Here is a 26,354-nt window from a genome sequence, read left to right as displayed (position 1 = left end):
ATTGAGCAGCTTCACGAAACGGGGTGACTAGCTTCTATTCCACATCATTTCGAAATTAAGTCCTGCCGAGGACTCAAACAAACACTCGGCGTGTGTTCGAGGCGAGGTCCACACAACGAGAAATGGCGTACCTTTCTCCTTGCCTTGTTATTGCGAATATTCCCCCTTTCTATCTATTCACTCAGCCAATACAAGTTGCATTAATGCAGCTTATTTCCCTCGCCTGCTTTCCCTCCCCTTTATGTAGGTCAGCTGATAATATAAAGGACGCGAATATTCTTGATTTATTCTTCGTGTTTTTTGATGTGCTCGAATTTCATTTTCCAGAAATGCAAGATTTGAGCATTGTTCCATATTTGACTGAGCATAGAACCCACCCTTGGCATCAAACACTAATTGTGTACAGCGGAAGGAGCCTCATAGTCCGTTTTATTGCATGCATCGTCGTAGATGGCCATGTCATCGGCGAATAATTTGACGTTTCCGCGGAATGCCAATGAAGGACCTCGACGTGAGCGAATGAGAGAACGGGGGGGTGGAGGGGGGCAGGGGTCGATGGCGCTTTCCTTTTTATCTCTCGGACGTGCTCATCAGGACCTGAAGATGGCGACCGACGTGGAAACCTGGGTTACGTTCGAAATAGTGCGTGTGTATTTACAAAGTTACTTATTTCATTTCAATTATCATTAATTTCTCAATTCGGTCGAAAAGAAAAACTTGGATCTAATTCCCTGCGTAGTTTTAAATTCCACTGATTCACAATTTCTACGTCAGCTTCTTATGTGTTGCTTGCCAAGGCACAGTCCAATTGAAGTCTAAAGATATGGTGCTCGACGAATGTTCGTTATCCTGGTCCAGGGGCGGATTGGCTCGGCTGACCCTGGACCTAGATTCCCCGCGAGACGCCCCCTCGAAGGAGGGCGGAATGGAGGAATCATGGCGAGCGTCCCTCGTGCGCTCTCCGAGCAAGTGCGCGAGCATTCCTGGGATATCGAATTCGCGTCGGGGCGGCAAAGTGAAGGGAGGCGCTCCGAGGAACGGGACTGGAGCGTGATGCGTGCCTTCAGCGCTCGGAATGGGCGACCGTGCACCAGTAGACGCCCCTCGTCATGGCGCGCGATTATTCCCCGTCACGGCGCGGAGGAATCGCCCGCGGGTTATCCCACGGGCCGACTGCTCCTCTCTCCGCACGACTAATCCAAGAGTCGACCCATGCAGTTTCTCCCTGGGGGCAGCCGGGGAGAGGACGAGGCCGGGGTTGGGGGTGGACGTGCGGTCCTGCGGCGGTGCAATTCCCGGGGGAGAGCGTCGTGATGCGCGGCGTCCTACGATTGCCGGCGCGGTCGGTGTTTGTTTAGAGCACGCGACGCGTAGGTTCCGGAACCGTCGGTCCCATGTCCGGTACGCATCCTGTGAATGGGACGGACAGACTCGTTTCGGAAATAATGTCTATACAGGAAAGAGGCCCAACTGGCGAAGAATCGTCAAGAACCAACAGGAAGCAACACATTATTATAAATTAAGAAAATCGGGTTGGGATACATTGAGAACAACTGGAATTACTTCCATTAATCAAAACTTTGAGAAAATAACTTATCTTTTAATTTCACGCTGTCACTGGGAGCAATTTATCCTTTAGCCGTTCGCAAGTTATCCGCATTCCGTTGGTCGCGAGCATAGTGGGCGCCTGGAGAACCGTGATGGTAGAAGTCAAAGACGAAAGCAGAACAGAGATACCCCGGGGCAGGGGGTCAGATATGGCAAAAGAAAAACCCAGGAGGGAAAACAGAAGGGGAGAAATATTCATTTTGGCCTTCGGCGAAATATCGGAGGACGGAGCAGCTAAGAAGGAAGGAAGAGTGATTGGGCTGAAGGAGGCAATCGCGGAAGTGGCGGAAGGGCAAGTCGCTCTCCGAAGAGTTGGAGGCTGGCGGCAATGGAGAACTAAGTAGAAAAGAGAGCTTTTTAAAGAAGGGAGAAACAGGAGAGGCCAGGAAGAGATGAGCGGGTGGTGGCTCCATAAAGTAAACATACGTCGAGAGTCGGAGAAGGCGAATGAAAACTATATTGAGAAATGAGCCTCGAAGAATTCGGTGATGAGGCGGAGAAAGGAAAGGGCGAAAGAGGGAATGAGACACTGGAGAAGTGTATGTAGATTCGGAGGAAGACAAACGGAATCCCAGAGCATGCGGGGGTGGTCCCAGACCCAACGAAGGAAAAACAATATTTTGGGAAAAATGTATTTAATTTCCATAATAATCTCCTTTCAGGTCTATGCACTTTTCCCACTTGAAAACGGATGTTTTCTTCAGAGCATTATCACCGTTAACAGCTGTCAACATTTCAGTAATTTTTTGATAACTGTTACCGCACTTCAACAAAAAACTTGATGTTTCTTTGTTACTCCGTGATTTCCGTTTTCAACGAGCAGTAAAAACAAGGACAACATTAATTAACGTGACTGGCACCATACGCACAGCTCGACGATCCGCCAAGCACAGACGGCTAATTGAATCTCAGGTAACTATCGCCGCTAGTGTGCGGGGCTATAGTCCGCGTCATGGCTGCCATATTGCACCAGTTCGCGTATTTATTGGCCAGACCTCGTACATCTTCGTGCATGCCAGTTGATCTCATTTTGGGCTGATCATTGAACGCATTTCTGGTGAATATCTCCGTTGAATCCTTTTAGGCAATAAAATAAGAACACTATGGGGAATGTACTGGATGTATTTTTTATGCGCGGTGTGTTTCATGGACTCCACGGGGGGGGGGGATACAACTCCCGTATCACCCGTACGCATAATGGACGCGTCGATGTGAAGTAATGGGAATGTTTAATGGCAAAGTAGGCGCGAGAGGATAAGAAAACCTCAATGGAGACAACAGTCAATGAAAAGGAAATGTATCTTATTTATTTATTTTAAAGTACTATTCACAAACAGCAGTAGCGCCAATTTACAGTGAAAAAATATAACAAACATGAAAGAGGACAAAATAAAATAACAGCATAACAATAAACAACGAGAAACGAACATGGGCAGCGGAAGAATTTAATTTGTTGAAAGGTGGGATAAAGCTTGTGTTGTGTGAGACATTGTTGCATGATGAATTAAAAGGATGGAGAGTGTGAGGGGGAGTGCATTTAGAAGGGAGGAGAGGCGAAATAGTAAAGGTGAGCGCTTGGTGAGAGATATCCTAGGAATAGGCAGAGATGGAGTAGGGAGGGAGTGGGTGCGGATGGATCGAGTTGGTATCCTGAAGTTGAAGAGAGAGAGAGCAGTTCAGGGCAATCAATAGTCGAGTTTAGGTTGTTGTGGAGGAGTTTTAAATCAGCTTCAAGTCTGCGGTTTTGGGGACCGGAAATGGATGAAGAAGACAGACCAGCATTTGAGGGCATATTGCGGAAATGTGGGACTCTGTTCGTCTATTTTAGCAAAGAAATGAGAGATGCAATCGAGGGATTTAAGATTAGTTGGGGATGAGGTGGACCAAATTGGGGAACAATATGATACTATGGGGAGGACAATGGTTGAGAAGCACGAATGGGCATTGGATCTTTAATTTCTGTGAAGCGGTAAAGAAGGCCTAATAGGGACATTGCTTTATTTTTTACAGTCTGTATGTGGTCGGAGTAATTCGAAAATGGTTCCGATGGTCTTTCTATGGATTGCTCTGCGCTGGGCGTCCCTCATCTTCCCTCCATGGTATTCAGCTCGAATGGTGTCGGATATGGTGCGATGTTTCCGTGGAGAAGGTTGCTTGGCTGCTACGTACAAATCGTGGTGCGTCTCTTATCAATAGCCCGACTCTCCTTGGCACCTTGTAAGAACCCGACCGTCCTCGCCTATCCCACCTGACTCACACCCGAGTGGATTCCTCTTTCGTGATTCACCGTGCATCGAAGGAAGTGCAGAGACAGGCCATCCTGCGCCATCGAGAGCACAGACGCCCATTTCCCTCCCTTCCGTCGCGACGCGGACTCCTCCGACGGGGGAGGAGGGGCGAATCGATGGGCTCTGCGTGCCGGAGTGCGTGCGCCGCGGCGCATACGGGGGTGCGCTTGTTTTACGGAGGCGGAGGGGGGAAGGAGGGGCGTGGTTGCCCACCCGGGGGAGGAGGGGCGGGAGTTCTGTTCCATTGGGGGTCGGTACAGTTTCGGGGCGTCGCCGCAGATGGGGCGTTTGGCGGGGGCGGGGGGAAGAGGCGCCCCCACCACACGTCTGTAAAGGCAATTGTTCGAATCTTGCGTTAAATTCGCGATCTATTCTCCTACGATATGTCAGCATTTTAAACCTTCGGTATTCACTCCAGAGAATCAAGATCTTCTCCAATCCTTGGCGAACAATGGCTCTCTGCACGTTGGTGGATGACCACTTCCCTTGCTGCAAAACAAATTGGCCAGCAGTGTTGTTAAGCCCACCATTCATCCCTCGGACATGCGCTGGGCTTAGAGTGGCTTTGGCTCGATTTCAGGCGACAAGGTAGCGATGCGAGTGAAATAGGGTCGAAATGGAGATGATTACTTGCTTCCTACTTACGTAATGAACCATTTACGGAAGACGTCCAGAGGGTTCTTCAATTTCTGCAGCCGAAAAAAAGAGTAAAGAATGAATGGGAATATACGTTGAAGGAGTCGCGATTATTGTAATCAGAACGTTTTAACAAAAAATTGTTCGGATAGTTCCAAACAGCTTCCAATTTCGAATCCCGCTCAACTCCGTAACTCTTCTTTGTTGTCTCTCTGGCGTGTTTTCATAAGATTAGAGCTGCACACGACTGAATCAGTATCGGTCGTCGCTTTCGAAATCATTAAATGCAATTATTACGCACAGCACCCCCAAATTCTACGCTGAAACGTATTTTTTACGAAGAGTTGGTGACTAAACTGATATTGAAGATACTAAATGGAATTATGATTCTTGGTCGTCATGGAAAATTGTCTGCACGTGTGCGCGAGTTCAAGCGTGACGTCTAGAATGGGCGAAAGAGGCGCCGGTCCGTTTGCCACCTTCACGAATCACAGCATGTAGATATGCTTTCCGATCACAGCCCTGGTGGAGGAGGCGGTGCCCGTCCCAGATCACGTGGGCCGGGGGACGCCGCCCAAACACCTGGGCCCTGTCACACCCCCGCCACTACAACGGTGGACCAAAAGTCGAACAAGCCGGGTGGTGTGACGGCGATGTTGTATGTCTGTATGTGTCCCCAGGACTGCCTGGTCCGTGGACGACGAATGGAATGCCTCGTTGACCAGTGAAATTAATTAATTATAGCTGCGTTTAAAGTTCCACTCTCTTATTCGGAGGAAATCATCATTGGTGAAGACAAAAAAGTTAAATGATTTATTTTTAAAGGACATCTACATATTCTCGCTAAGATTATAGATCCCGCAAATAAAGAAAACTTTAAAAAATAGTGTATCGATGCTCGACAGCTTCTGATTTAAAATATGTGTATGTGTCGTGCGCATCGATTGTTGTTCGTCTATCACAATGACGGTTTTTAATTTTCAATTCTTTCCTTCCGCAGGTAAGTGTCCTTGTGGAATGGCGTCGCTTGCTGGAGCCGTGGACTGGAGCCTGTCCATGACCACGTTCCCGCAGCAGCGAGAGTGAATGGAATGTAATAAGTGACATTCGGTTTAGCGTTTAGGCCACGAAGTGTGACTTTTGAGTCTTAATATTAAAATAGTGATTATGGGTGAACAATAAGTATTTATTTCATAGTTACTACTAACAATAGTCATTATGAAATCATGGGTCGAGGTAGTCCAGAGTTAGAGCGTTGGACTGCTGACCGGAAGGGTCGGGTTCGATTCCTTTGTAGTTGGTTGGTGTCCCCCGGCCCATGCGATCCGGTTCTGGGCCCTCTGCTCCACCCAAGCTATGTGATTTTTCGGTACTGGGTCTTCCTGGGAAACCATAAGCGGCACAGAAATAAGGAACTGGCCCCCCTTCCCTTATGTGTGAATTTCACACGCCGTATAGGGCTTAGTACTGGGTGAACTGGGGGATTGATTATGAAATCCTAGAATATTTTTACTATAAGTTAGAGCGGGACCACCCAATTAGATCGTCGTTTTGGTCTACATGCCACGCAGCAATCATGATGAGGAGGAAGTCCACCGGGTAGTCGATCAGTTAAAAGGCACAATCGCGTGTGTTCCTGCAGAGAATTATTTGATAGTGATGGGGGATTATAATGTGACGGCAGGCGAAGAAAGAGATGGTGATGAGGTGGGGACTACGGTTTAGGTGTGAGGAATGACCGCGGGCAGAAAGCAAAAGTAGTTCTGCAGGATTCAGGGGTTGATCACAACGAACATTTGTGTAAATGAGTAGCTGGTTTGTACACCACAAAAGGTGTAGGAAAAAATGGGAAATACCCGGGGACTCAGAAAGATTGGGGTTAGATAATAATATGGCTGGGCACAGATGAAATAACAGCGTGATCAATTCGTAATATACTTTTTGCATAAAAATAAATTATCAAAACAAATAAATTTAAGAAAGCTCTTTTTAGAAGCTCACATGTCAGTTTTTTTACTTAAATTAAGCAATTATTTAACATGAACGTTTTCAAGTTATGAAAAAAGAATAATCTATCTTGTTTTGTTAAAATTAGTGAAACAATTAAGTGAATATAGATTATAGTTTTTCAAGGTCTGGAAGTCATTTAAGGTGATTCTTTTCCTTAATTTAAGAACACATATTTCCATCATATAAAATTTTAATGGGATGGATGCGCTTGATGACATGATACCAGCTTTCCAACGTTCGGTTTAATGTCACTTAGCAGCAGTCTAAAATCGCCGCATTCACAAACCTGAAGTCTGTTTCTCCACTTTGAAATTTGCTAAGTGACTGCACTAAAACCACGTTCCACCAAATATGAAGTCGCAAATGCAAGGAGGAGTTTTTTAACCACCATCCATAATGCAGGATAACGATGGGAAACCTCCTTCTGTAACCCAAACTCCAGATAATTTATCTCATTCTGCAGTCCAATGAATTCTTCCTCTGGTACTCCTCAATATCTACAAACGGATTTATCATCCAGTATGGAATTTCCAACAAAAGAAGATCCTCAAATTGCTACATCATATTTTTATACCCGGTGGCTAAATGGTCACTAAGTTACAAAATGATTCATCTCACCTGCAGAACAATTATCTACGTATGCCGAAGCTTCCCAACTTCAGGATCAACTTCCTATGAGGAACTTTGCGGAATGCCTTTTAAAAATATAATAATGTATAATCAACTGGAACATTATTTTTGCCAGTCCAGTTTGCGTGTCCAGAATATCAAGAACGGAATGTGCTGGTTGGGTCTCGCAAGGTCTGCCGAAACCGTGTTGATTTTTTATCGGTAAACTCTGAGACTCGCGCTATTTCATGATTGAACCTAATAATTATGTGCTCGAAGATTTTTTTATGAAATGGATGTTAAAGATATGAGCCTTTAATTGGATGGTTTCTCTGCTAGAATTAACATTCTGTCGCAAGGGACTGAGCATATTTCTATCGACTCGAGAAAAATACTTTCTGCAAACGGGGCAAAATTGCAGCTGATTCCTTCAATATCCTAGTTGGTAATTAAATGAAGAATACAATGTATCTTTCCACTGTCTTTTATTCACGTACAACTAGTTTCAACGCTCAAGCGTCATCATCAGGTACAAATTAAACAAGTTGCAGTCCATTTATATACCATTCATGAGGGATAGAGGGGTGGGTGAGAGAGGGGGGAGAAGGAGGCGAAAGAAAATGGGGTTACGATCGGTGTTGATGGGGAGGGGGGAGTGGGGTGTTAAGAGTCAGGAAAGGTGATTGGTTGGTTTACAGTGGGGTGGGGGGTTTGTCGGGTCTATCTGCGAGGGAAAGGGGCACTTCCAGGTTTGGGGAGAGGTATTCAAACAATAAATCGTTAACCGAATGACCCGTTTTCAAATTCTTCCTGATTTCGAGCTCTTCCCACTTGTCCATCCTCATTCCTTTTTCCATCTGGTGTAAGAGTTCCGGGTTGAAATCACTCCCATGGTTTTCTTCCCATAGATGTTTGGCGAAGTGTGATCGCTTGAGGTCACAGTTCCCGAAACAGCGTTTGTGTTCCTCCGTCCGTGCTTTTAATGATCTCCTCGTTTGACCTATATATATAGCACTACAGTCCCCACAAGTTAACTTACAAACGCCACTTTTATTATGTGTACATATTTTGTCTTTTGTAGTATTCAAGAAAGATTATTAAAGTTATTCGTATTGTAAAAAGCTATTCGAAATTTCTCCCTAGGAAAGAGGTTGGCTAACTTTTGTGAAATCAATCCATAATACGGTAATGTGCACCATTTGTAACCTATTTCCTCCAAATTACACAAAATATACTAATAAATGAACGTTTGCTTTTTGTAAGCCTCATCTCTCTCTAGGATGCTGTTATAAATTCAGCTGTATCCACCGCGTGGTTATATTTTCATAGTCTATTGAAGCAACAAACGTTTGTTTATTTAGAAAAATGGAAAATTTGAGTTTCGTGCGGTGATTATGCATATCTATTTAGAAGACTTAACACCGAAAGAGATAAAATCGGGTTGGATGAAGTTCATGGCACAGCTATCTCCTTCTGTGTTTACGACTGCTTACATTAGGGTAAATGAGTTTAAACGTGACCGTACAACGGCAAATGATGAACATCGTTCGGGACGTCCAGTGGAAGTGACGACCTCCTCCGAAATGATTGACAAAACCCACGAATTCGTTTATAGATATCGACGAATCAAAGGTTGCCAAATAGTTGAGACCATATTCACATCACAAGGTAGATAAATACATGTGTTTTCAATTTCGCACGAATAATTGGGTTTTGAGAAACCTGGGCTGGATGAGTTCTTTCAGTGGAGAATAAACACAATCGTGTGATCGAGCCGGAGGCTGGTTGGGCGCTTTTCCATTGCAATCCTTAAGAGTTGCTGCATCAATGCATAACTCAGGACGAAACGTGGATACGTACACTATTTCACTCCAGAGACAGAGGAACAGTCGAAACGGTGGGTTTCTCAAGGTGATCCGACTCCGAATAGCGGTCCTTCCTCAGTTCACCCACTTTATGAATGAAAACGATGTCCGAAATAGGAAGACCCAACCACAATCCAAGCGAATACAGTCGATGCAATGATTCAATTTAAGAAACGCAACGCAGTAGCATATTGATTGAAGTCTGGAAACCGACTCTGGAAAGTGGAGGCTGGTTCCGTGTTGGATAACTGCGCCCAGCTGTCGTTGAGGTTCCTCTGCCGGCAATGGTCGCCCTGAGGTCTCACACTCAAACCCAACCCCGCCCCCCCTTTCCACCCGGACTGCTGTCCTCCCGTGCAGAAGGGAGAAGGAGGGGGTTGTTTACCCTGTTGCAACGTCCCCCACGCTGTCTCCCTCCTCCCCCGCGCGTGGGAACATTCCCTTCCGAGAGGGCTCCCAAGGAAAGAGCCGAGTTGGGGACGGGAAGGGTAGGGGGGGACCCCTGAGAGCCCAGCCCGACGGAGGGGGGAGTGGGGGCGCAGAGCGTATTACGGCGTTTTCACGGAGGGGCAGAGACCTCATTCCGGAGAATTTACTCTTTTGGATGCTGGTGGAAAATGGCGAATGGGACTCCGAGGAAGGGGGGTAGCTGCGTAGAGCCCCCCGCCCGTCAAAAGATGTGCGAACCGAGGTTGGATTTGGGGCTCTCTTTGGCGAGGGCGCCTTTGTCGGAGGAGGGGGAGGGATTAAGTTGCTGCTTAGGGGTCGAGACCCCCTGCCCCTCCCTCGAAATGAGAGGGGGCAGGGGCGGTAGGGCTCACCTTTGCTCGCACGGATTGGGGTTCAACAATAGGAGTGGAGTCCATTGTCGAGTGTATCTCCCCCCCCTCCCCGGACATCCCGCGGGGGTGTCAGTGGGAATCGCCGTCGTCCGGTGGCCGAGGGGTTGGCTCGGAGAGGGTGGGATGAGGGTGTGTCCCTGCAGGGTGCGTGCGTGGCCGATGGTGCGCGTCATTGCCCTGTCACTCTCGGAGCGCATCCCTCGGACGGCCCGGGCGGAGCGGAGTGGTGTGCCGGACCACGTCCTGGGAGTATTCGTTGGTCCATCCACATCTTAAGGGTCGCTCGATTAGGAAATATCACTTTAAGGGAGTACTTCACTCTCATTTCGATTTAAGTGGCAAAATTTTTTGTATTAACCTATAATAAATTTAATTGATCTCTATATTAATGTTTCAAGAATAAGTCTCGTATTTTTTCACAACTATGTAGGATAAAAATATTTGGCTGCTCTAATTGTTTCATGTACGCTGCCTGACCACATGCATTTACGCAATGTGAATTCTTGTCGTGATGGGATGAACTCCCTGCCATGCATGTTGCTACTGTCTTACAGGTGTCATTTAATTAAGATGAAAACGCAAAATAAGAATTATGCTTTCGAGGGTAAGAGGTATGAAGACTGACTACTGCATAGTTTATAGCTCTTGTTATATCATGTCATTGCCACCCGGCTTATCGCCTAACAGCAATGTATCCTAAATAAATAAATAAAATAATGAAGTTCAGGAATTCATCTCGTCCTCGAATGCGCGCCATTTCGGTTGAAGTGTGAGCGGGGTATTTCTCCCGCTCTTGGAATACAATCGAGCCATTTTCAGCTTCGAACGCACAGTGGTGTATGGACATGTTGGAAATGGGACACCATCAACTCGAAATTCCAGGAGGAAATGAGGATAATTATCCTCGGAGTGGTTTTTTAATTTACACCCAGAAAGTCGTATATATTCACGCAAAAACCTTTAAAACTAAATTACTTTTAGAAAAATGCTGATGCCCTGATCGTGGTACACGGTGAATCATTTGAGAGATTTGATTTTTCAGAACTGATTTACCAATGCGTCAATTTCATTGTGGATTCATGTTTTCTAGGGTTTGTGGACTAGACGTTTCTAACGAGAGGGTAATTGATTTCATTTCGATATTCGTCGCCACGTGCGGATGGCGTTGGAGGGAGTAATACGACTCGTCTGCTTATTTGGTATTGCATTGGCGTCATTTAAATGGAGGGTGCGTGTAATATTCGTGAAGGACGTGGGCAGTTACGTGCTCGTGCGCATCGGTGTTCGGCTTAAGCGACTCGTGTTCCCCTGCACATTCAGATTGATGCCCCTGATGCGTGGATAACGTCTTCGTCTCTTTACTTCAATGATATCTTCAATTAGGGTTTAGGGAATTCAAAGTGAATGGTTTGAATTTGCATTTCACGAAAACCTTTCGCAATGCCCCTCATCACGAACTGATGCACGAAGTAACCTTCCCGTCCAATATCACTCACCCTTCCCACTTGGTGCTTGCACCCCCTGCCACGCACCTTTTTGGTGGATCGCGGAGTATTTATTTCGATGTCGATGTGGAATCACGAGAAAGTGCTCGCCTGGATTAGACACGTGATAGGTGAGGAAGTTAAATCTACTGTTCGTTGTTTTTCCCTGGAAACGTGACCAATTGCTCTTAACTAGGGGCAATAGGTATTTTGCTACCCAGCCAACCTTGGTTGATGGTTAAGGTCAGATCATGGTCAATAGGAGCTATGCATTAAAAATATGAACGTTTTACGCATTTACATGAGTGGTCTGAAAAGTTTCCGACCCAATAAAGATACAAGACATTTTTTCTGAAATTTTCCGTAATTCCTGATGATTTCTAAGGTCGGAAACTTTTCAGATCACCCTCGTAATAACAAATATACCAAAATATATTAGCTCATTTTTCTTCAATCCAATGTATGGTTGACAGTAAATTTGTAGGATACTTCGAATAATAATATTTAACGAATTGCTCTCTTAAATTTCAGTCGATGGGAGTTTTTCGGAAACATGTTTGCGAGGTACGAGAATCGCACCCTATAGAATGCCTAGAGTGAGTTGAAGAATTTGATTGAACACGGAAGGTTCTTTCATATTTGACACCATCTGATGTATATAGTAGGACGTTTGATTCAAAACTATTGTTATAAGGCAGGGCTCCCATAAACTTGGGAGTAATATGCCAGGGATTAATTGTCTTGGAAGTACCAGCGGGCATTAGTGACCGACGGGCCAAAATTGCGGAAATGAAACCCAAGTTGTCGAAAGCAATCGATGGAAAGCGTAAAATACTAAATTTATATCAAATAAAGGTAATTGTAATGGCGTTAGAGAGAGATTGAACGGGGACATCCTTGTGCTAATCGTAATCCAAGCGTAGATGTCGACGGATTCAATTGGTCGAAGGCGGATTCAACATCAGGAGCCCCACGGCGAAGGCCCCCCTCATATTTTCTTGTCATACATTAACGACCTAAGACTTCACGTTAGAAGCAGCCCTACATTATTTGCAGACGACGCTGTGAATTACAGAGAATAAGGACATCGGCAGATATCGTGCTATTTCCTGCGATTTAAACCAGATATCGAAGTGGTGTAAAGAATTTTTTTTACTACAGGTAATCTACCGGTTAAGGTAGGTTTCAGAATCACAAAAACTAGCAAATAATTCTAATGCCTCTCCTGCAACATCCTAATCTACAACGAAGTCCCTAATCGGGTGTAAAGAGTGCGGTTTGAAATGTAACATCAGAGAGTTAACGGCGGTGAAGTTATGAAATGAAATGAAAGAAAAGAAACGAAAAACGTAAATAATTAAATTGATGGCACCGAATTAAGCATACCATAAAAGCTACAAATACTTCTGTTTTGAACGGACATCAAAACTTTCGTGGAGCGCGCACGTAAGGAGAATAAGCGGGTCGTAAAAGTTGTAAAAGAGTCGAGGTTTCACTGTAGGATATGTTCCAAAATGTGATGAAAAGTCGGCGAAATGTGTTATTCTGTTATAATAGTTAGTCCACAATTGCGACACGCGGCAATATTCACGGGATTCACGAGAGAGAACGTGAATCCCGTGACGCTCGGAGAGAAATCGCTAGTTGTGCTCCAAATGCGTGCGAGAAGGGATTAAGCGTGACGGTTGGCATGCTGGAGGGATCACCATGAGATGGAATTGATTCACGAAAAGACACGCTGAGGACACCTGAGGCATTGGTGCCGCTCCGAAGGCATTGGTGTGGCACCAAATTATGTTTCGGTGGAGTCGACGCCTACGGGATGGAAAAAGAGAGGGAGGGAGACACGGCCTACTCGACCAATTCAAGAAATCATCGGCCTTCCCTTGCACCAAACGCAATCATGACAACAGAATCCATCCAAGCGCTTGAACATTATTACTGAGATACTAATATTGAATTGTTAATCAATCCAAATATCAGTATATGAATTATATAGGCATTTGAGTGTTTGTTTATATGTCTAATGTATGCATGAACTAATATACGTGTGTGAATATGCGTCTTCAGTCGTGACACCCTTATGGAGGCTTGCGGGGTATTGCGTGGATGTTGAGAAGTACTTTTGATGAACTATTGTATATATTATCACGGTGTACATTATTTCCCTTCAGACTTCAGGTACGAGCGGGGAACGGAGAGTCCGAATGGACAGTGTTAGGATTAAGACAGGGTTGTCCATTATCACCGGTGCGGTTCAACGTAGATGTGGAGGAAATAATTGAAGAGGCATGATTGCAGCATTGTGATTAAACACCAGATGTTTCAAAATAATTACTGTTCCCTTGAAGTACGGGTAAATACAGTTCGCCTTTTTACCTAGTGCTGTGTGCAGAGTTAAATTTTCCATATGAATAGGGATTCTCCGTCATCATTCAAGACGTGATCGCTGGTGACCTGAGGTCCTTTGCCGTAGCCTCCCGAAGGGGCGAGGGGGCGGGCGGGGATCCAAAGTGGATGAGGGGCAGCGGTGGGTGGGTGGAGATGATGGGATTGACGTGGCTGCGTGAGGAACGAGGGGCGGCGTGATCCATTGGGAATCCTGACCACCCCCCTCCGACTCCCCTTTCAATAATGTGCCGAGAAGTCGTCCTCAATGGGATTTCATCCCGATTGTTGCACCGCTTTGTTGCTCATTTGCCCCCACGGGCCCTTCCGCTCCCCTGCGCGGCTCTTTTTACCCGCACCCCCCTAAACCCCCGCCCCTCCACTCTCATTGTGTGTGCCACTGAGCACGCCACCCCACTCGCTCATTCCCTCATTGTGTTTTGCGGCGCGTTCTTCAATTGTTCGCCTTTGCGCCCCTCTACGTCGGCGGCGTCGTGCGTCACTCACCCCGTGCCTCCCCCACCCCGTGCTTCCCCCACCCCATTCCTACCCCTTGCTAATGAACCCTTCCTCTCCCCACCGTTAACCTTTTCATGCCCTCACTCTTTATTATTTACCGGGACGGCCTCTTCAGCAGCCTCTTCAGCCCATGTGCACCCCCACTTGATAAACGTGTATGCGTCAATAGGGCAAGGGAAGGCCTATCGTGCAGCCCTGCATGTATTGCTGCTTGGTGTCAAGAGTGGGCTCTGCATTTTCATCGGGAAAAAATGCGCAGGTGTGAATTCTCCTGACAGAAATCCCAGCACGCAGGCATTTATCTTCCGGGAAAGAAGCAATCTTATCAAATCATGTAAAATTCTCACTTTGATGATAACAATATTTGGGCTTAATTCGGCAAGATTGCGACCTTGGCAGTCCCTCCTTCCATCCAACCCATCGCACTTAACTAGGTGGCAACCCCTTAGAAACATTTGCAGGGCAGCGTAAAGGCCAACGGTGGCTGGTCTCTGGTGTGAGAAAGTGGGTTGGCCCCGTATGGCCATTTGCAAGCAATCGAGGTTGAAGGGTCACCACCCCTGCCTTATAACTCTTCCTAACACTGCCCATGCGGACTCTCCGTCCCACACTCCCACCCGAGCTGCCTGATACATGTACAGGTTGCGGATTAGCCTCTTGTCCCTCCAATCTATTCCTATTTTCTACAATATACTCATTAGTTTTTCCCAATTCTCTCTATCAAACGCTTTTTCAATATCTACGAAACAGACAAATACGTTTGTTTTCTATATTAATACGATTGCATTCTATCGTATATTCCGCTCGATTAATTATCGCATTACTGCAATGGCATCACGCGTGCCTCTCCACTTCCTAAACCCAAACTAATCATCCCCTAAGTAATATTTTGCCTTACTCCCTACCCTTTTGCTGATGATCATGAGAACAACTTTAGCTACATGGGAAATCAAACTTATTGTCCTGTAGTCCTCACATGATGTAGCCTTTACATTTTTCGGAGGAGGAACTAACACTGATTTCACGAAGTCTTCCGGGCGAGTTTCCTTCCTCATATATAATACGGATCAGCCCGTATAACCTCTTCCTCCCACATTTTCTCCATGGGGATCGAGATGGTGCGGGGGCTAACGTACTGGCTTCCCACCCTGAGGGCGCGGGTTCAAATCCCGGCGGTGTTGAATATTTTTCAGAGGTATCTCGATCCCTACTTGAGGTGCTTTGTGGAGGGCACTTTGAGTGAGTACGGCGTCCGTCGGATGGGACGTTAAGCTGCGGACCCCTTGGCGCCTTTCGTAAAGAGTAGGCTAATGCCGACGCCGGGTTTCTCTCCATCCTTCATCCTTTCCTGTCCATCCCCTATGGCGCAAATGACCTTAGCTGTCGGTCGCCTCCCCTAAAAACTACTACTACCAATTTTCTCCATGAGTGCTTAGTTGTGAGTCATATATATATATAATATACATATATATGTACATATATATATATAATATACATATATATGTACATATATATATATATATAATATACATATATATGTACATATATATGTACATATATATATATATATATATATATATATATATATATATATATATATATATATATATATATATAACCATAAACACAGTAATCAACCCGAAGGTCGGTTTAGTAGGTGATGGTAGAGATCACCCTAGTACTAAGCCCGACGGTGTGTGAAATTCACACATCAGGGTTGCGGTACCAGTTCCTTTCCCTGTGCCGGTTATGGTTTCCCAGGACAATCTGGTACCCGAAAAATCACATAGCTAGGGTGGAGCTGTAGATAAGGAGTTGCACGCATTGCTGAGTGAATTGGAAATTCATTGCGACATACTACCTTGATCAAAAATTTCCCGGAATTTATTCAGAAAATTAAAAATACAAGTTTATTCATCTAAATCTATATTGTCCCCTTCAAAGTAATCCCCATCGACTGCAACACACTTATGCCAGCGCTTGATCCAATCCTCGAAACATTTTTTATATTCGGTTTTCGGTATGTCCATCAGTGCTTCCTGCGATTTTTCCATTACTTCCTCTCGGCTGCTAAAACGCGTTCCCCGTAATGGTTTTTTAACTCGATTGAACAGAAAGAAGTCACAGGGAGCCAAATCAGGTGAATTCGGTGGCTGTTGGATGGTATTTGTTGCATTTTTCGTCAAAAAATTACGAATAATGATAGCACTGTGCGACGGTGCGTTATCATGGTGCAAAATCCACGAGTTTTCTGCCCACATTTCTGGTCTCTTTCGGCGAATTGCTTCACGCAAACGTCTCATAACGCCCAAATAATACTCTTTGTTTACTGTCTGGCCTTCTGGCAAAAATTCATGATGCACTACACCGTTGTAATCCGTGAAAACCGTCAGCATTGCCTTCTTTTTTGACTGAAAACGACGTGGTTTTTTTGGTCTCGGCTCATTTGGTGAACGCCATTCACTTGCCTGATGTCTGGATTGCGTGTCGTACTCATAAACCCGTCTCGTCTCCAGTAATGATCCTTTTGATGAATGTGGGATCGGATTCAGCCTCGCAAATCATGTCTTTTGCGACGTCAACACGGTCTCTTTTTTGCATGAAATTGAGGTCTTTTGGAACCAACTTTGCTGCTACACGACGGAAACCCAAATCATTAACCACAATGTCTTGGGCGGATCCATAGGCAATGTTCAAGTCCTCCGCTATTTCTCTGATGGTTAATTTGCGGTTATTGACCAACATTTCTTTTACTTTATCAATTTTTTCACCGACTTTCGATGTCGATGGTCTGCCACTGCGTTCATCATCTTCGATTGACTCACGACCACTTCTGAACCGCTCGTGCCACTGGTAAACGACCGTTTTTTTTAGAGAATCGTTGCCGAAACACTTTTCCAACATTTCCAACGTCCGTGCGCCACTAAATCCGTTTTTTACGCAAAATTTAATACAAGTTCGTTGTTGCAAATTTAAATCCATTTCTGAAATTGTAAAAAATCGCCAACACACACAGAGATAGATGTACTCTTGGCTACGTAACTTTTGCAAATGTCAAGTTATGACACTAAGATTTAAAGGGAATATCAACAACAGATGTACCAATTTAACAAAAAAAAACAGAACTCAAATCGGAACGATGGGAGCGCCACACGGTGGTTATTCCGGGAACGTTTTGATCAAGGTAGTATATGAGGTGAAAATCAATATTAATAAAACAAAGCTTATGCGATTTTCCAGAAAGAAAAGGATAAGCTACACATTAAAATATGAGAACAAAAACTAGAGCATTCAAAACAGTTTACGTATCTCGGTAGTGTTTTGGAACAACACGGTCAAAGTAGTAGGGACATAAGGAGAAGAATTGCGCTAGGCAAAGAGGCTTTCACAAGGAGGAGGGAATTGATGACAGTAACTTTGAGTAAGGATGTTAAGAAAAGACTCGTAAAAACCTTGATATGGAGCGTAGCTATGTACGGTGCGGAAACGTGGTCACTGAAGCAGGAGGATAGACATAAATTGGAGGCTTTTGAAATGTAGGTGTGGAGAATAATGGAGAAGGTGAAATGGACAGAGAAGAAAACAAATGAGGAAGTACTTGGCATGGTGGGCGAGGAGAGGGGTTTGTTGGGAGAAATCCTATGGAGGCAGGAAAAGTGGATGGAGGGGGTATTGACCGGCAGCGGGATGTTGAAGACTGTGATAGAGGGGAGAATGTTGGGCAAACGAGGAAAGGGAAGGAACAGAGACCACGTTGTTGTTTTGCACGTGGTATCGTTCCTTTTTACGGTTGGTGACCTAATATCCCCCGCCACACGCCCTTGCGGGGTATTATGTAGATGTAGATGAACAGGATAATGATGTTGGACGGGATGAAGGGAAGAAGGAAGTACTCAGAGATGAAGAGGGACCTGATGTAGAGTAGGATGCTGGATTTTTTGTTTTCTTAGGAGTAATAAAATGTTTATTTGGTAGTTGTGTCCATCCAAAAACCTACCTTACCTGTTAGATTACCTAAATAATATACACGCATACATATATACGGATGCTCATCCCCACATTCAAATACGAAAACCCGCCAAGTGGCGGACAAATACTCATTCACATGGAAACAGATATAAGGAAAAGGGATGGGAACACGTACAAAGGACGAACACGGGAGAGGTGGGAAAGGGGGGATCTTGCAGATCACGAGTGTAAAAATATTTCCTTGACCCGGACTTGAACACGGGATCTTTCGAATTGCGGGGTCGATGATCTGAGTCAAGGAAATATTTTTGCACTTGTGATCTGCTCGATTTCACCTTCCTCTTCTCGTCTGTGTTTGTCTTTTATATGTGCTCTTATGCCTTTTCCTTATATCTATATCAAGGTGTTTATTCTTGCATTCATTGGTAGTTCAGTCCTAAGATTGGTTGACTGCAGCCTTACATAGACTTTTCCCTCTATTTTACCAACGGAGGCGGAGGCTTCTCTCTGCAGGGATAGGGCTCCGAAGATCTCCGTGTCATTTAGACTGCACGTTTATGCCCTACATCGCTCTCCAGTATTCCCTATATGGAAGGCAGCGTTGTCTGTTTTTTGTAAGATTATTTCTCTTAATCTGCAATATTTCAAATGTTGTTTCTTCTCTGGTCTCTGTTATTTTATGAATACACCATTTGAAGCGATAATGTATGGCGCAGCACGTAATTGTTGTTCTTAGTGGTAGTCTGATCTCTTAGAGTAGTTCTTGATTTACCCGTGGGCTACGGGTTGAAGTGCTCCCAAGTCCTTGATATGCCGACGCAATATATCCCTTGGCCCTAGGTCATCTATTTCACTTTACATCTCATCCACATCCATTACCACTCATTCTTTTGCGTTACGTACTTTATCCCACCCATACTTTCAACGAGAATTTCTCTTGTTATCCTCCCCTGCCTCGCTATACATCCTTCTCCTCTCTGTTGTCATCGTTATGGGCCTATCATCTCTCTCTCTCTCTCTCTCTCTCTCTCTCTCTCTCTCTCTCTCTCTCTCTCTCTCTCTCCTTACTCCACTCATCTTGCCTTCTCCGAATTCATCTCTCCCTCTTACCTCACCATGCCAAGAACTTCGTCGCTCGTTTCCCTTTTCTCCCATTTTATTTTCTCGTTTCTTCTCCACGTCTCAAAGGCCGAAAGTCTACAACTTTCTTCCAACCCGTTCAACAATGTTTCTGAACCTTGAAAAACTCTACTTCATGCATGCTACCTTTTCTTTATATCTTTACTTAACTGCCTGTAATCAACTCCCGCCTCTTTGTGGGAGCTTGTTTATTCAATGCAATTTTTTTTCAATGCCCCCACCACTCTGCCCATCCTCATCCGAAACACTTCCCGAATGAGCGCACTTTACCTGTTTTAGTTTATGTCCCGAACTTTATAATGTTTTTCTTGGGTTCAATATTTTTTAGAATCTCTTTACCTTCGATGTCTTATTAGTTTCATCCTCTTCATTACTCTCATTAAAATACGCGCTAAGTAATAGTTGTATCCCTGATGATGGGTATCTCTCTTTTACTTCCTTGCTTGGATATCACTTCCTATATCGATTCTTGCCGTACTTGTGCAGTCTGAGACGTACGAAGTGTGTCCAAAAAGTTCCCGAACTGCGTTTGTTTATTATTTTTTTATTGTGAGGGTCTTTCTGTGCTACGAATTTGCTCCAAGAGGTCAGACGATCAACAAAGAATATTACGTTGAAGTTCTGAAAAGATTGTGTGATGCCGTGAGAAGAAAACGCCCGCTTCTCTGGTCATCATGCGGTGACTGGCTTCTTCGCCACGATAACGAGCCAGCGCATTAATCGCACATTGTGCAGCAATTTTTGGCAAAAAACAAGATTCTACAGCTTCTCCAGCCTCCGTACAGTTCCGACATAGCTCCATGCGAATTTCGGATGTTCCCATAATTGAAAATGGCACTCAAAGGAAAGCGGTTCGACGACATCGAGACGATTCAGAGTAATGCGACGAGTGAGCTGAAGGTCGTTCCAAAATCTGCTTTCGAGGACTGCTTAAAGATGCCGGCCTCGGTGGCGGCGGGGTAACGTCCTCGCCTACCAACCCAGAGGTCGTGGGTTCGATTCCCACCTAGGTGGATTTCTACATCTACATCTACTTAATACCCCGCAAGCCGCCTCAAGGGCGTGTGGCGGGGGGTGTTAGGACACCACCCGTAATTTAGAAAAGAAAGAGAAAAAAAACCGCATGCAATAACCACAAAATCATATATAAAAAAAAAACTTGGCATAAATTCATGCATGAACACTTACACCCCACACACATGCAAACATTCAATCTACACCTTACATAAACATGCACCTGAAAGCATACCTTACATCTCTATAGTGTTTAATTTTGTTCCGACTTGTAAATTCAACGTTTTTAATATTTCTAAAGTGACTTCGGTTTCTTGCTATTATGATTTCTGATTGTTCGGGGAAAGAATGAGTAGTTGTACCTATCTGTCTTGGAATCTATCTCCCTTAGTTTATCTTTGTGGTCTGATCTACCTAAGTAGTGTTAGGCCATTATAATTCCTTCAGTGTCATAGTTAAACTCGTTTGTTCTGAACTTTCTAAAAGTCTAAGCCTAGCTTGTTCTCTCCGCACTTCAAGTGGTTCCCAGCCTAAATCCCCTAAGAGACCTGTCACACTTATGTTCTTATCATAACAATTTTTAACGAATCTAGCGGATTTTCTCTGGACTTTATCTAATTCTTTTTGCCAAATTTTCTCCCAAGGATCCCAAATACTTGCGGCATATTCCAAATGAGGTCTAACTAGAGCAAAATAACACCTCTCTTTAACTTTTTCATTACATTTCCCCACCACCCGTTTAATTTTTAATTAACACACCACCCGATTTCCCTCCATCTAGGGCTTGGTTGTATGTGATTGTCGTCAAATGTCTAATGTAGGGTTAGGTGGAAGAAGGGACTATTAGTCCCAACCTCGCCCAATTAAGTCGATAAATAAATAAATAAATAAAGATGTGGAAGCACCGCAGGGAGCGTGTGGTTCAATCAAATGGGGACTACTTCGACCAAGTAGTTGGTCGAAGTAGTTGGTTGGTTTACCAAGATACCAGTGATCCTGAAGACACAGCAGCTTTATCAGATGACCTTAATGCTATAAAACGCTGGTGCGACTCTTTCCAATTAGAATTAAACTTAAAAACGTGCGTAGTCATATTTTTTTGGAAAAAGAGCGATTCCCTACCGAACACCTACAGCATTGGGAACACCGAAATTGAATTCACCAAGCAATTAAATAACTAGGTGTTATCCTCAATCACGATCTCTCCTTGGTGAAACATGTTCAGGGAATATGTGGACAAGCTAACAAAAAAATGGGATTAGGATTCAGAGTACTAGGTAAATGTGATGAAAAAGTCAAAGAGATATGTTATCTGTCGCTGGTTAGGCCTAATTTAGAATATGCTGCAATTATATAATGGGATCCTCACGAAGTTAGATCAATTGCCGAATTGGAACGCGTGTAGTATAAAGGAGCTAGATTTGTAAAACGTTGCTATGATAAATTTTGTAGCGTATCGAAAATAATAGAGCGGCTAGGTTGGGAATCACTCACGGAGCGAGGGTTAAATTACAGATTGAAGCTCTTGCATAAATTGGAAGGAGGTCTCCTTAGCAGTGATGTGGAAAATACATTATAATCGTTCTACGGTGGGAAAGATCATGAAAATACAATTAGAGATTAAGTGTAGATTTAAAATGTCATTTTTTTCATGAGCGATAAGGGGTAATAATAACATTGTCCGACCGCGGTAGGGTCATGTTCCGATAAAATTATTCTGGTGTGTATTCACCCCCTGCCACACACCCTGGCGGTGGTTTGCAGGCTATATGTAAATAAAAAATAAAATACTGTCCGCCGGCACGCACGAGAGTATTATGCCGCGACACAATTCTAAGAGTTGACAAATCTTAAGCCGTTTAGAATGAATGCTTTTCGTGAGAATTCCCTCTCCTAAGGATGAGCCCCGTCATTCGTGAGGTGAAGGGACGACGATTCAATCGACTCATTCACCCGAGGATCTAGCGAACCCAAGTGGCCTCGGGGTACCCAGGGTGGTTCGGGGGGTTGCCCCTGGTGTGTTTGGCCCCATTTCTGTATTTTTTGGGGGCAGGCGAGGCTCAATTTGCGGCGTGTTCTTCAAATGTTTTCCCAAGGGAGTGCTTCCCCCCTTTTGTGTGCGGTGGCGGCAGGCGCCTGCAGTCTCTTCCTCCCCCCCCCCCCCGCCTCAGCCTCCATTTTCCCGACCCCCGTGGTGCGGAGGGGGCCACCAAATCCCGATTTCAGTCCGGTCTACTGCCGCCCTTGGCGTCCGGCCCTTCGTCTGGGCTCGGATGCCGGGTCGGAACGTCTCCGCGCGTTAAAATTCCCCGGAGGCAGACGGCCGCCGAGTGGCGAGGAGAGAGCGTCGCGCCTTTGGTTCCACTTCCGTCCCAGATGCTTCCGCGGCTGGCCGTGGGATGGCAGTGTATGTGATCGCGCGCCCATTGCTAGGATCGCGCCTTCATCAAAACCATGAGCACAGTGTTGACCTGGAAATGCGAGTTTTGCGTGTGACATGTATCTAATTATCGCAATCGATTCGAAGTTATTCTCTCTATTAATTGTCATGAATCATTCGGTAATGATAAGGTGGCATCAGCATTGATACGAATCCCAGAAAAGTGGAAGTCGGCGAGGACTCTAGGACCATTACTTATCGCATTGCGCCAAAGTGGTACTTAGTGTGAACAACTCAAGAGCAGAGTACGGAAATCCTTTATCTCATCAGGTTAGAACAGTTTTTGTTCAGAAATGGAGAGCACGCGTGGTACCGTAACAACAATCTACATCTGCATAATACCTCGTAAGCCGCCGCGGGGGTGAGTGGCGGGGGGTGTTAGGTCAACATCTGAAAAAGAGGATAAAAGTACATGCAAAACCAACAAATTCATGCAAATCTACGCATACATATATTCATGAGAAATCTTATTAACATACATGCATGCAAGTACATATGCTATCAACTAACATACAAGGTATTTTAAGTATCGCGCATTTTGAATTTTTGCGGGTAACGTATATTTGATTTTGGATTTTTTTGTGGCGTTATGTTGGTACTTATGTCTCCCCCTTATGCCGGAATGTTCGGCCATTATAAATGTTCAGTTAATTGTTGGCAGCTGTTTTGCTTGGACAGTGTGTTGTCTTCGATTTTTGCCTGTTCCAAAAAATGGATCAAAGAAACTGTATCAAATTTTGTGTGAAAAACAAAATTAAGTGTGCGGATGCATTCTGAATGTTGACTGTGGCATATGGAGACCTTGGACCGAAGCAGCGTTAATCGGGGGCACAAAATGTTCTCAGCGGGCCGAGAAGATGTGAAGGACGAAGAGCGTACCGGACGCCCGAGCACGTCAACAATAGACGAAAACATTTTGGTGAACTGAAGAAAATAGTATTGGCCAATCGTCGAATCACCGTCAGAGAATTTGCTGAGGACCTGAACATATCGATTGCCATTCGATTGTTACCAATGATTTGGGCATGACACGGGTCGCCGTAAAAAATTCCTCAATTTCGACCAAAAACAGCAACTCATTAACATTACTAATGAGGTGTTGGACTATGTCCGCGACGACCCAAATTTGCTCCAGAGGGTCATAACTGGTGAGTGTATGGTTATGACGTGGAAACTAAAGCTCAATCATCCCAATGGAAGCTGCAGCACGAGCGAAATAAGACCGAAATAAGCGCGCCAAGTTTGGTAGAATGTGTAAGTTTTGCTTATAGTTTTCTTCGATAGTAGGGGCCTGGCGCATCATGAGTTCTCGCTAAAGGGTAGGACGGTGAATACGGAATATTACCTGCAAGTTATGCACAGTTTGCGCGAAGCAATCTGCCAGAAAAGCCCGGATTTGTTGAAGAACAAAAATTGGCTTTTGTACCCTGAAAACGCCCCTGCTCACACATTGTTACTTGTGCGCGAATGTTTGGCCAAAACAACACACCAATGATGCCGCAGCCACTTTATTCCACAGACCTGAACCCCAGCGACTTTTTCTTGTTCCCGAAACTGAAGAGGCCCATGAAAGGACGACGCTACGCTACGATTGACGAGATAAAGATTGCATCGAAAGAGGAGCTGAACAAGATCACAAAAAATAATTTTTTGAAGTGCTTCGAGGGTTGGAAAAAACGTTGGCCCGAGTGTATAATATCTAATTGGGATTAATTTCAAGGGAACAAAATAGATATTCATGAATAAATAAATAATTTTTGAAAAAACACGAAATTCGCGATACTTTTTGAACAGTCCTCGTGTGTACGTTTGCCCCAATTGTGTCAAGTACGCGTAATAGTCGTCTATTGATGAGAGACCGTGGTGTGTTAGGGGATATGGTAGGCCAATGAGTGGAGCGCCGGCTTGCCCCGCCTCTGGACACCCTCAGCTTTACCCCAAATGTGTGATTTTTGTGGGTACCAGATCTACCCTGAACGCAAAGGCGGCAGAGGCAAGGGACCCCGGCCCTCTTGTTCTAAGACGCTGGGTTTGTTCAATTTTCCTACGAGAAGCGAGTTAGCGTCACAAGGATGCTGAAGGAATTATATTTGTATCCTCTTGAGTCTCGAGGACGACAGGCAAAACATTTAGAAAGGTACAGACAGCCTGAGTTTCTTTTGACACGGGGGAATTATTACAGGACCAAATTATTTTGGTACATTCGATCTTCGGTTAAAATTGATAGTTTATTCAGCGTCACAGAAACATTCAAGAACTCGTTCTTCCATTGCACGATACGAATTAATGGCAAAATCGAAGCCAAGAACCTAACATAAATTAAATTAATTTGGATACTAGGATTGGATTAGTCGGTCAAGCTCAAAAGTGATTTCATGATGTGATTGAGGGAATATATGAAAGAGTAGTTTTTCAAGTGTGTGCGTGAACTAATAATTTTGCAACTATGGCTAGCGCCTTAACATCCCCTGCCAGGCGCCCGTACGTAAGCCGGCGTGGTATTTTATAGCCCTAGATGTTTGAATCTCACCGGCCGTTGTGCTCGGTACATGGTGAGTTCTACCCTCTCTTATCACAATCACGGTCGTGGAAAATAGATATTAAATGTGGAATCGCTAGGTTTCATTTGTCGGTGCGACGGAAAAAATCCGCCAAGTAACGGCTAAAGCAGTTTGATTTGTCATTTTAAGTTATATTTCTTTCTGTTCTGGCCTCGAGACAGCTTCTCTCACTCCGGTCTCTCACGTGAGCGATCGATGCAATGCGGCGCAAGGAATACGTTACCCCTCTCTCGGAGTTTAACTTGAGTGATTCTTTCTTTTCTTAATGTGTAAGTCATGCGCGTAGTCTTTCTGTTCCTCGCGTATGTCGACCAAAGCCTTCCTATAATAATTGTAACGTGATGCTTTCTTCTGGTTCGCACCAAATCTTAATGCTGCTGCTTTCCTCTTTCTCTCCTCTTTAATCTTGAAAGTTAAGGAAATAGACTTCTTCCGCACAGTGTCTCAAACACTCACTCGGTCGTCGCGGTCCATCGCAGCGAGTGTCGGGGAAAGAACCGATGTCTTTTTTTCGCATAACTTCCCTCGAAGCAGTGTCGTCCGTGTTCGTGGGGGGAGATGGATGTTCGGCCGAGGGGTTGGGAGGGAAGGGCCCGCATGCCTGCCCGCCCCCGGGGGCCAGGTCCTTTCTCCGAAGGCGGATTGTCACGAATGAGAGCGGGGGCAGTGTGGGAAGGGGGGGGGAGTCAGTGAGTCCTTTGAGCTGCCATCGGGAGGAGGGAAGGCTTCCACCTGCCCCGAGGAACTCTGGGAAAACAAGTGAAGGGAGCCTTTTAAAGCCCCATTCACTACCGCCCCCTCCGCCCGGGAAATCCTTCCTTCCCTCCTCGTGCGCTGCCCTCCGCGCAAAGTGAGTGACTCTCCCCCCCCTCCCACCTGGGCCCTCAGAAGGGTAAATAAACGGGGCCCCCTCCCCAGCCCCTTGGCGGCGTCTCATCTCCCCACCAACGCTTTCTCGAGAGCAGACGACACCCCCCTCCC

At 45.1% G+C, this 26,354-nt stretch overlaps 1 protein-coding gene across 1 annotated transcript in view; it reads left to right on the top strand.

Moving 5' to 3' along the window:
• eya (eya transcriptional coactivator and phosphatase 2) overlaps positions 1-26,354 on the top strand; it is a 295,670-nt gene that overhangs the window by 41,949 nt on the left and 227,367 nt on the right. The window contains exon 2 of the mRNA XM_071592607.1: positions 5,533-5,625. Within this exon, the coding sequence (XP_071448708.1) occupies positions 5,619-5,625 (7 nt within the window). The 5' untranslated portion in view covers positions 5,533-5,618. The remainder of the gene's footprint in view (positions 1-5,532; positions 5,626-26,354) is intronic.

The sequence above is a fragment of the Hetaerina americana genome, unplaced genomic scaffold, assembly GCF_022747635.1.
Source record: "Hetaerina americana unplaced genomic scaffold, ioHetAmer1.1.p SCAF_5, whole genome shotgun sequence".
Lineage (NCBI taxonomy): Eukaryota > Metazoa > Arthropoda > Insecta > Odonata > Calopterygidae > Hetaerina > Hetaerina americana.
This window is presented reverse-complemented; position numbering and strand designations above follow the sequence as displayed.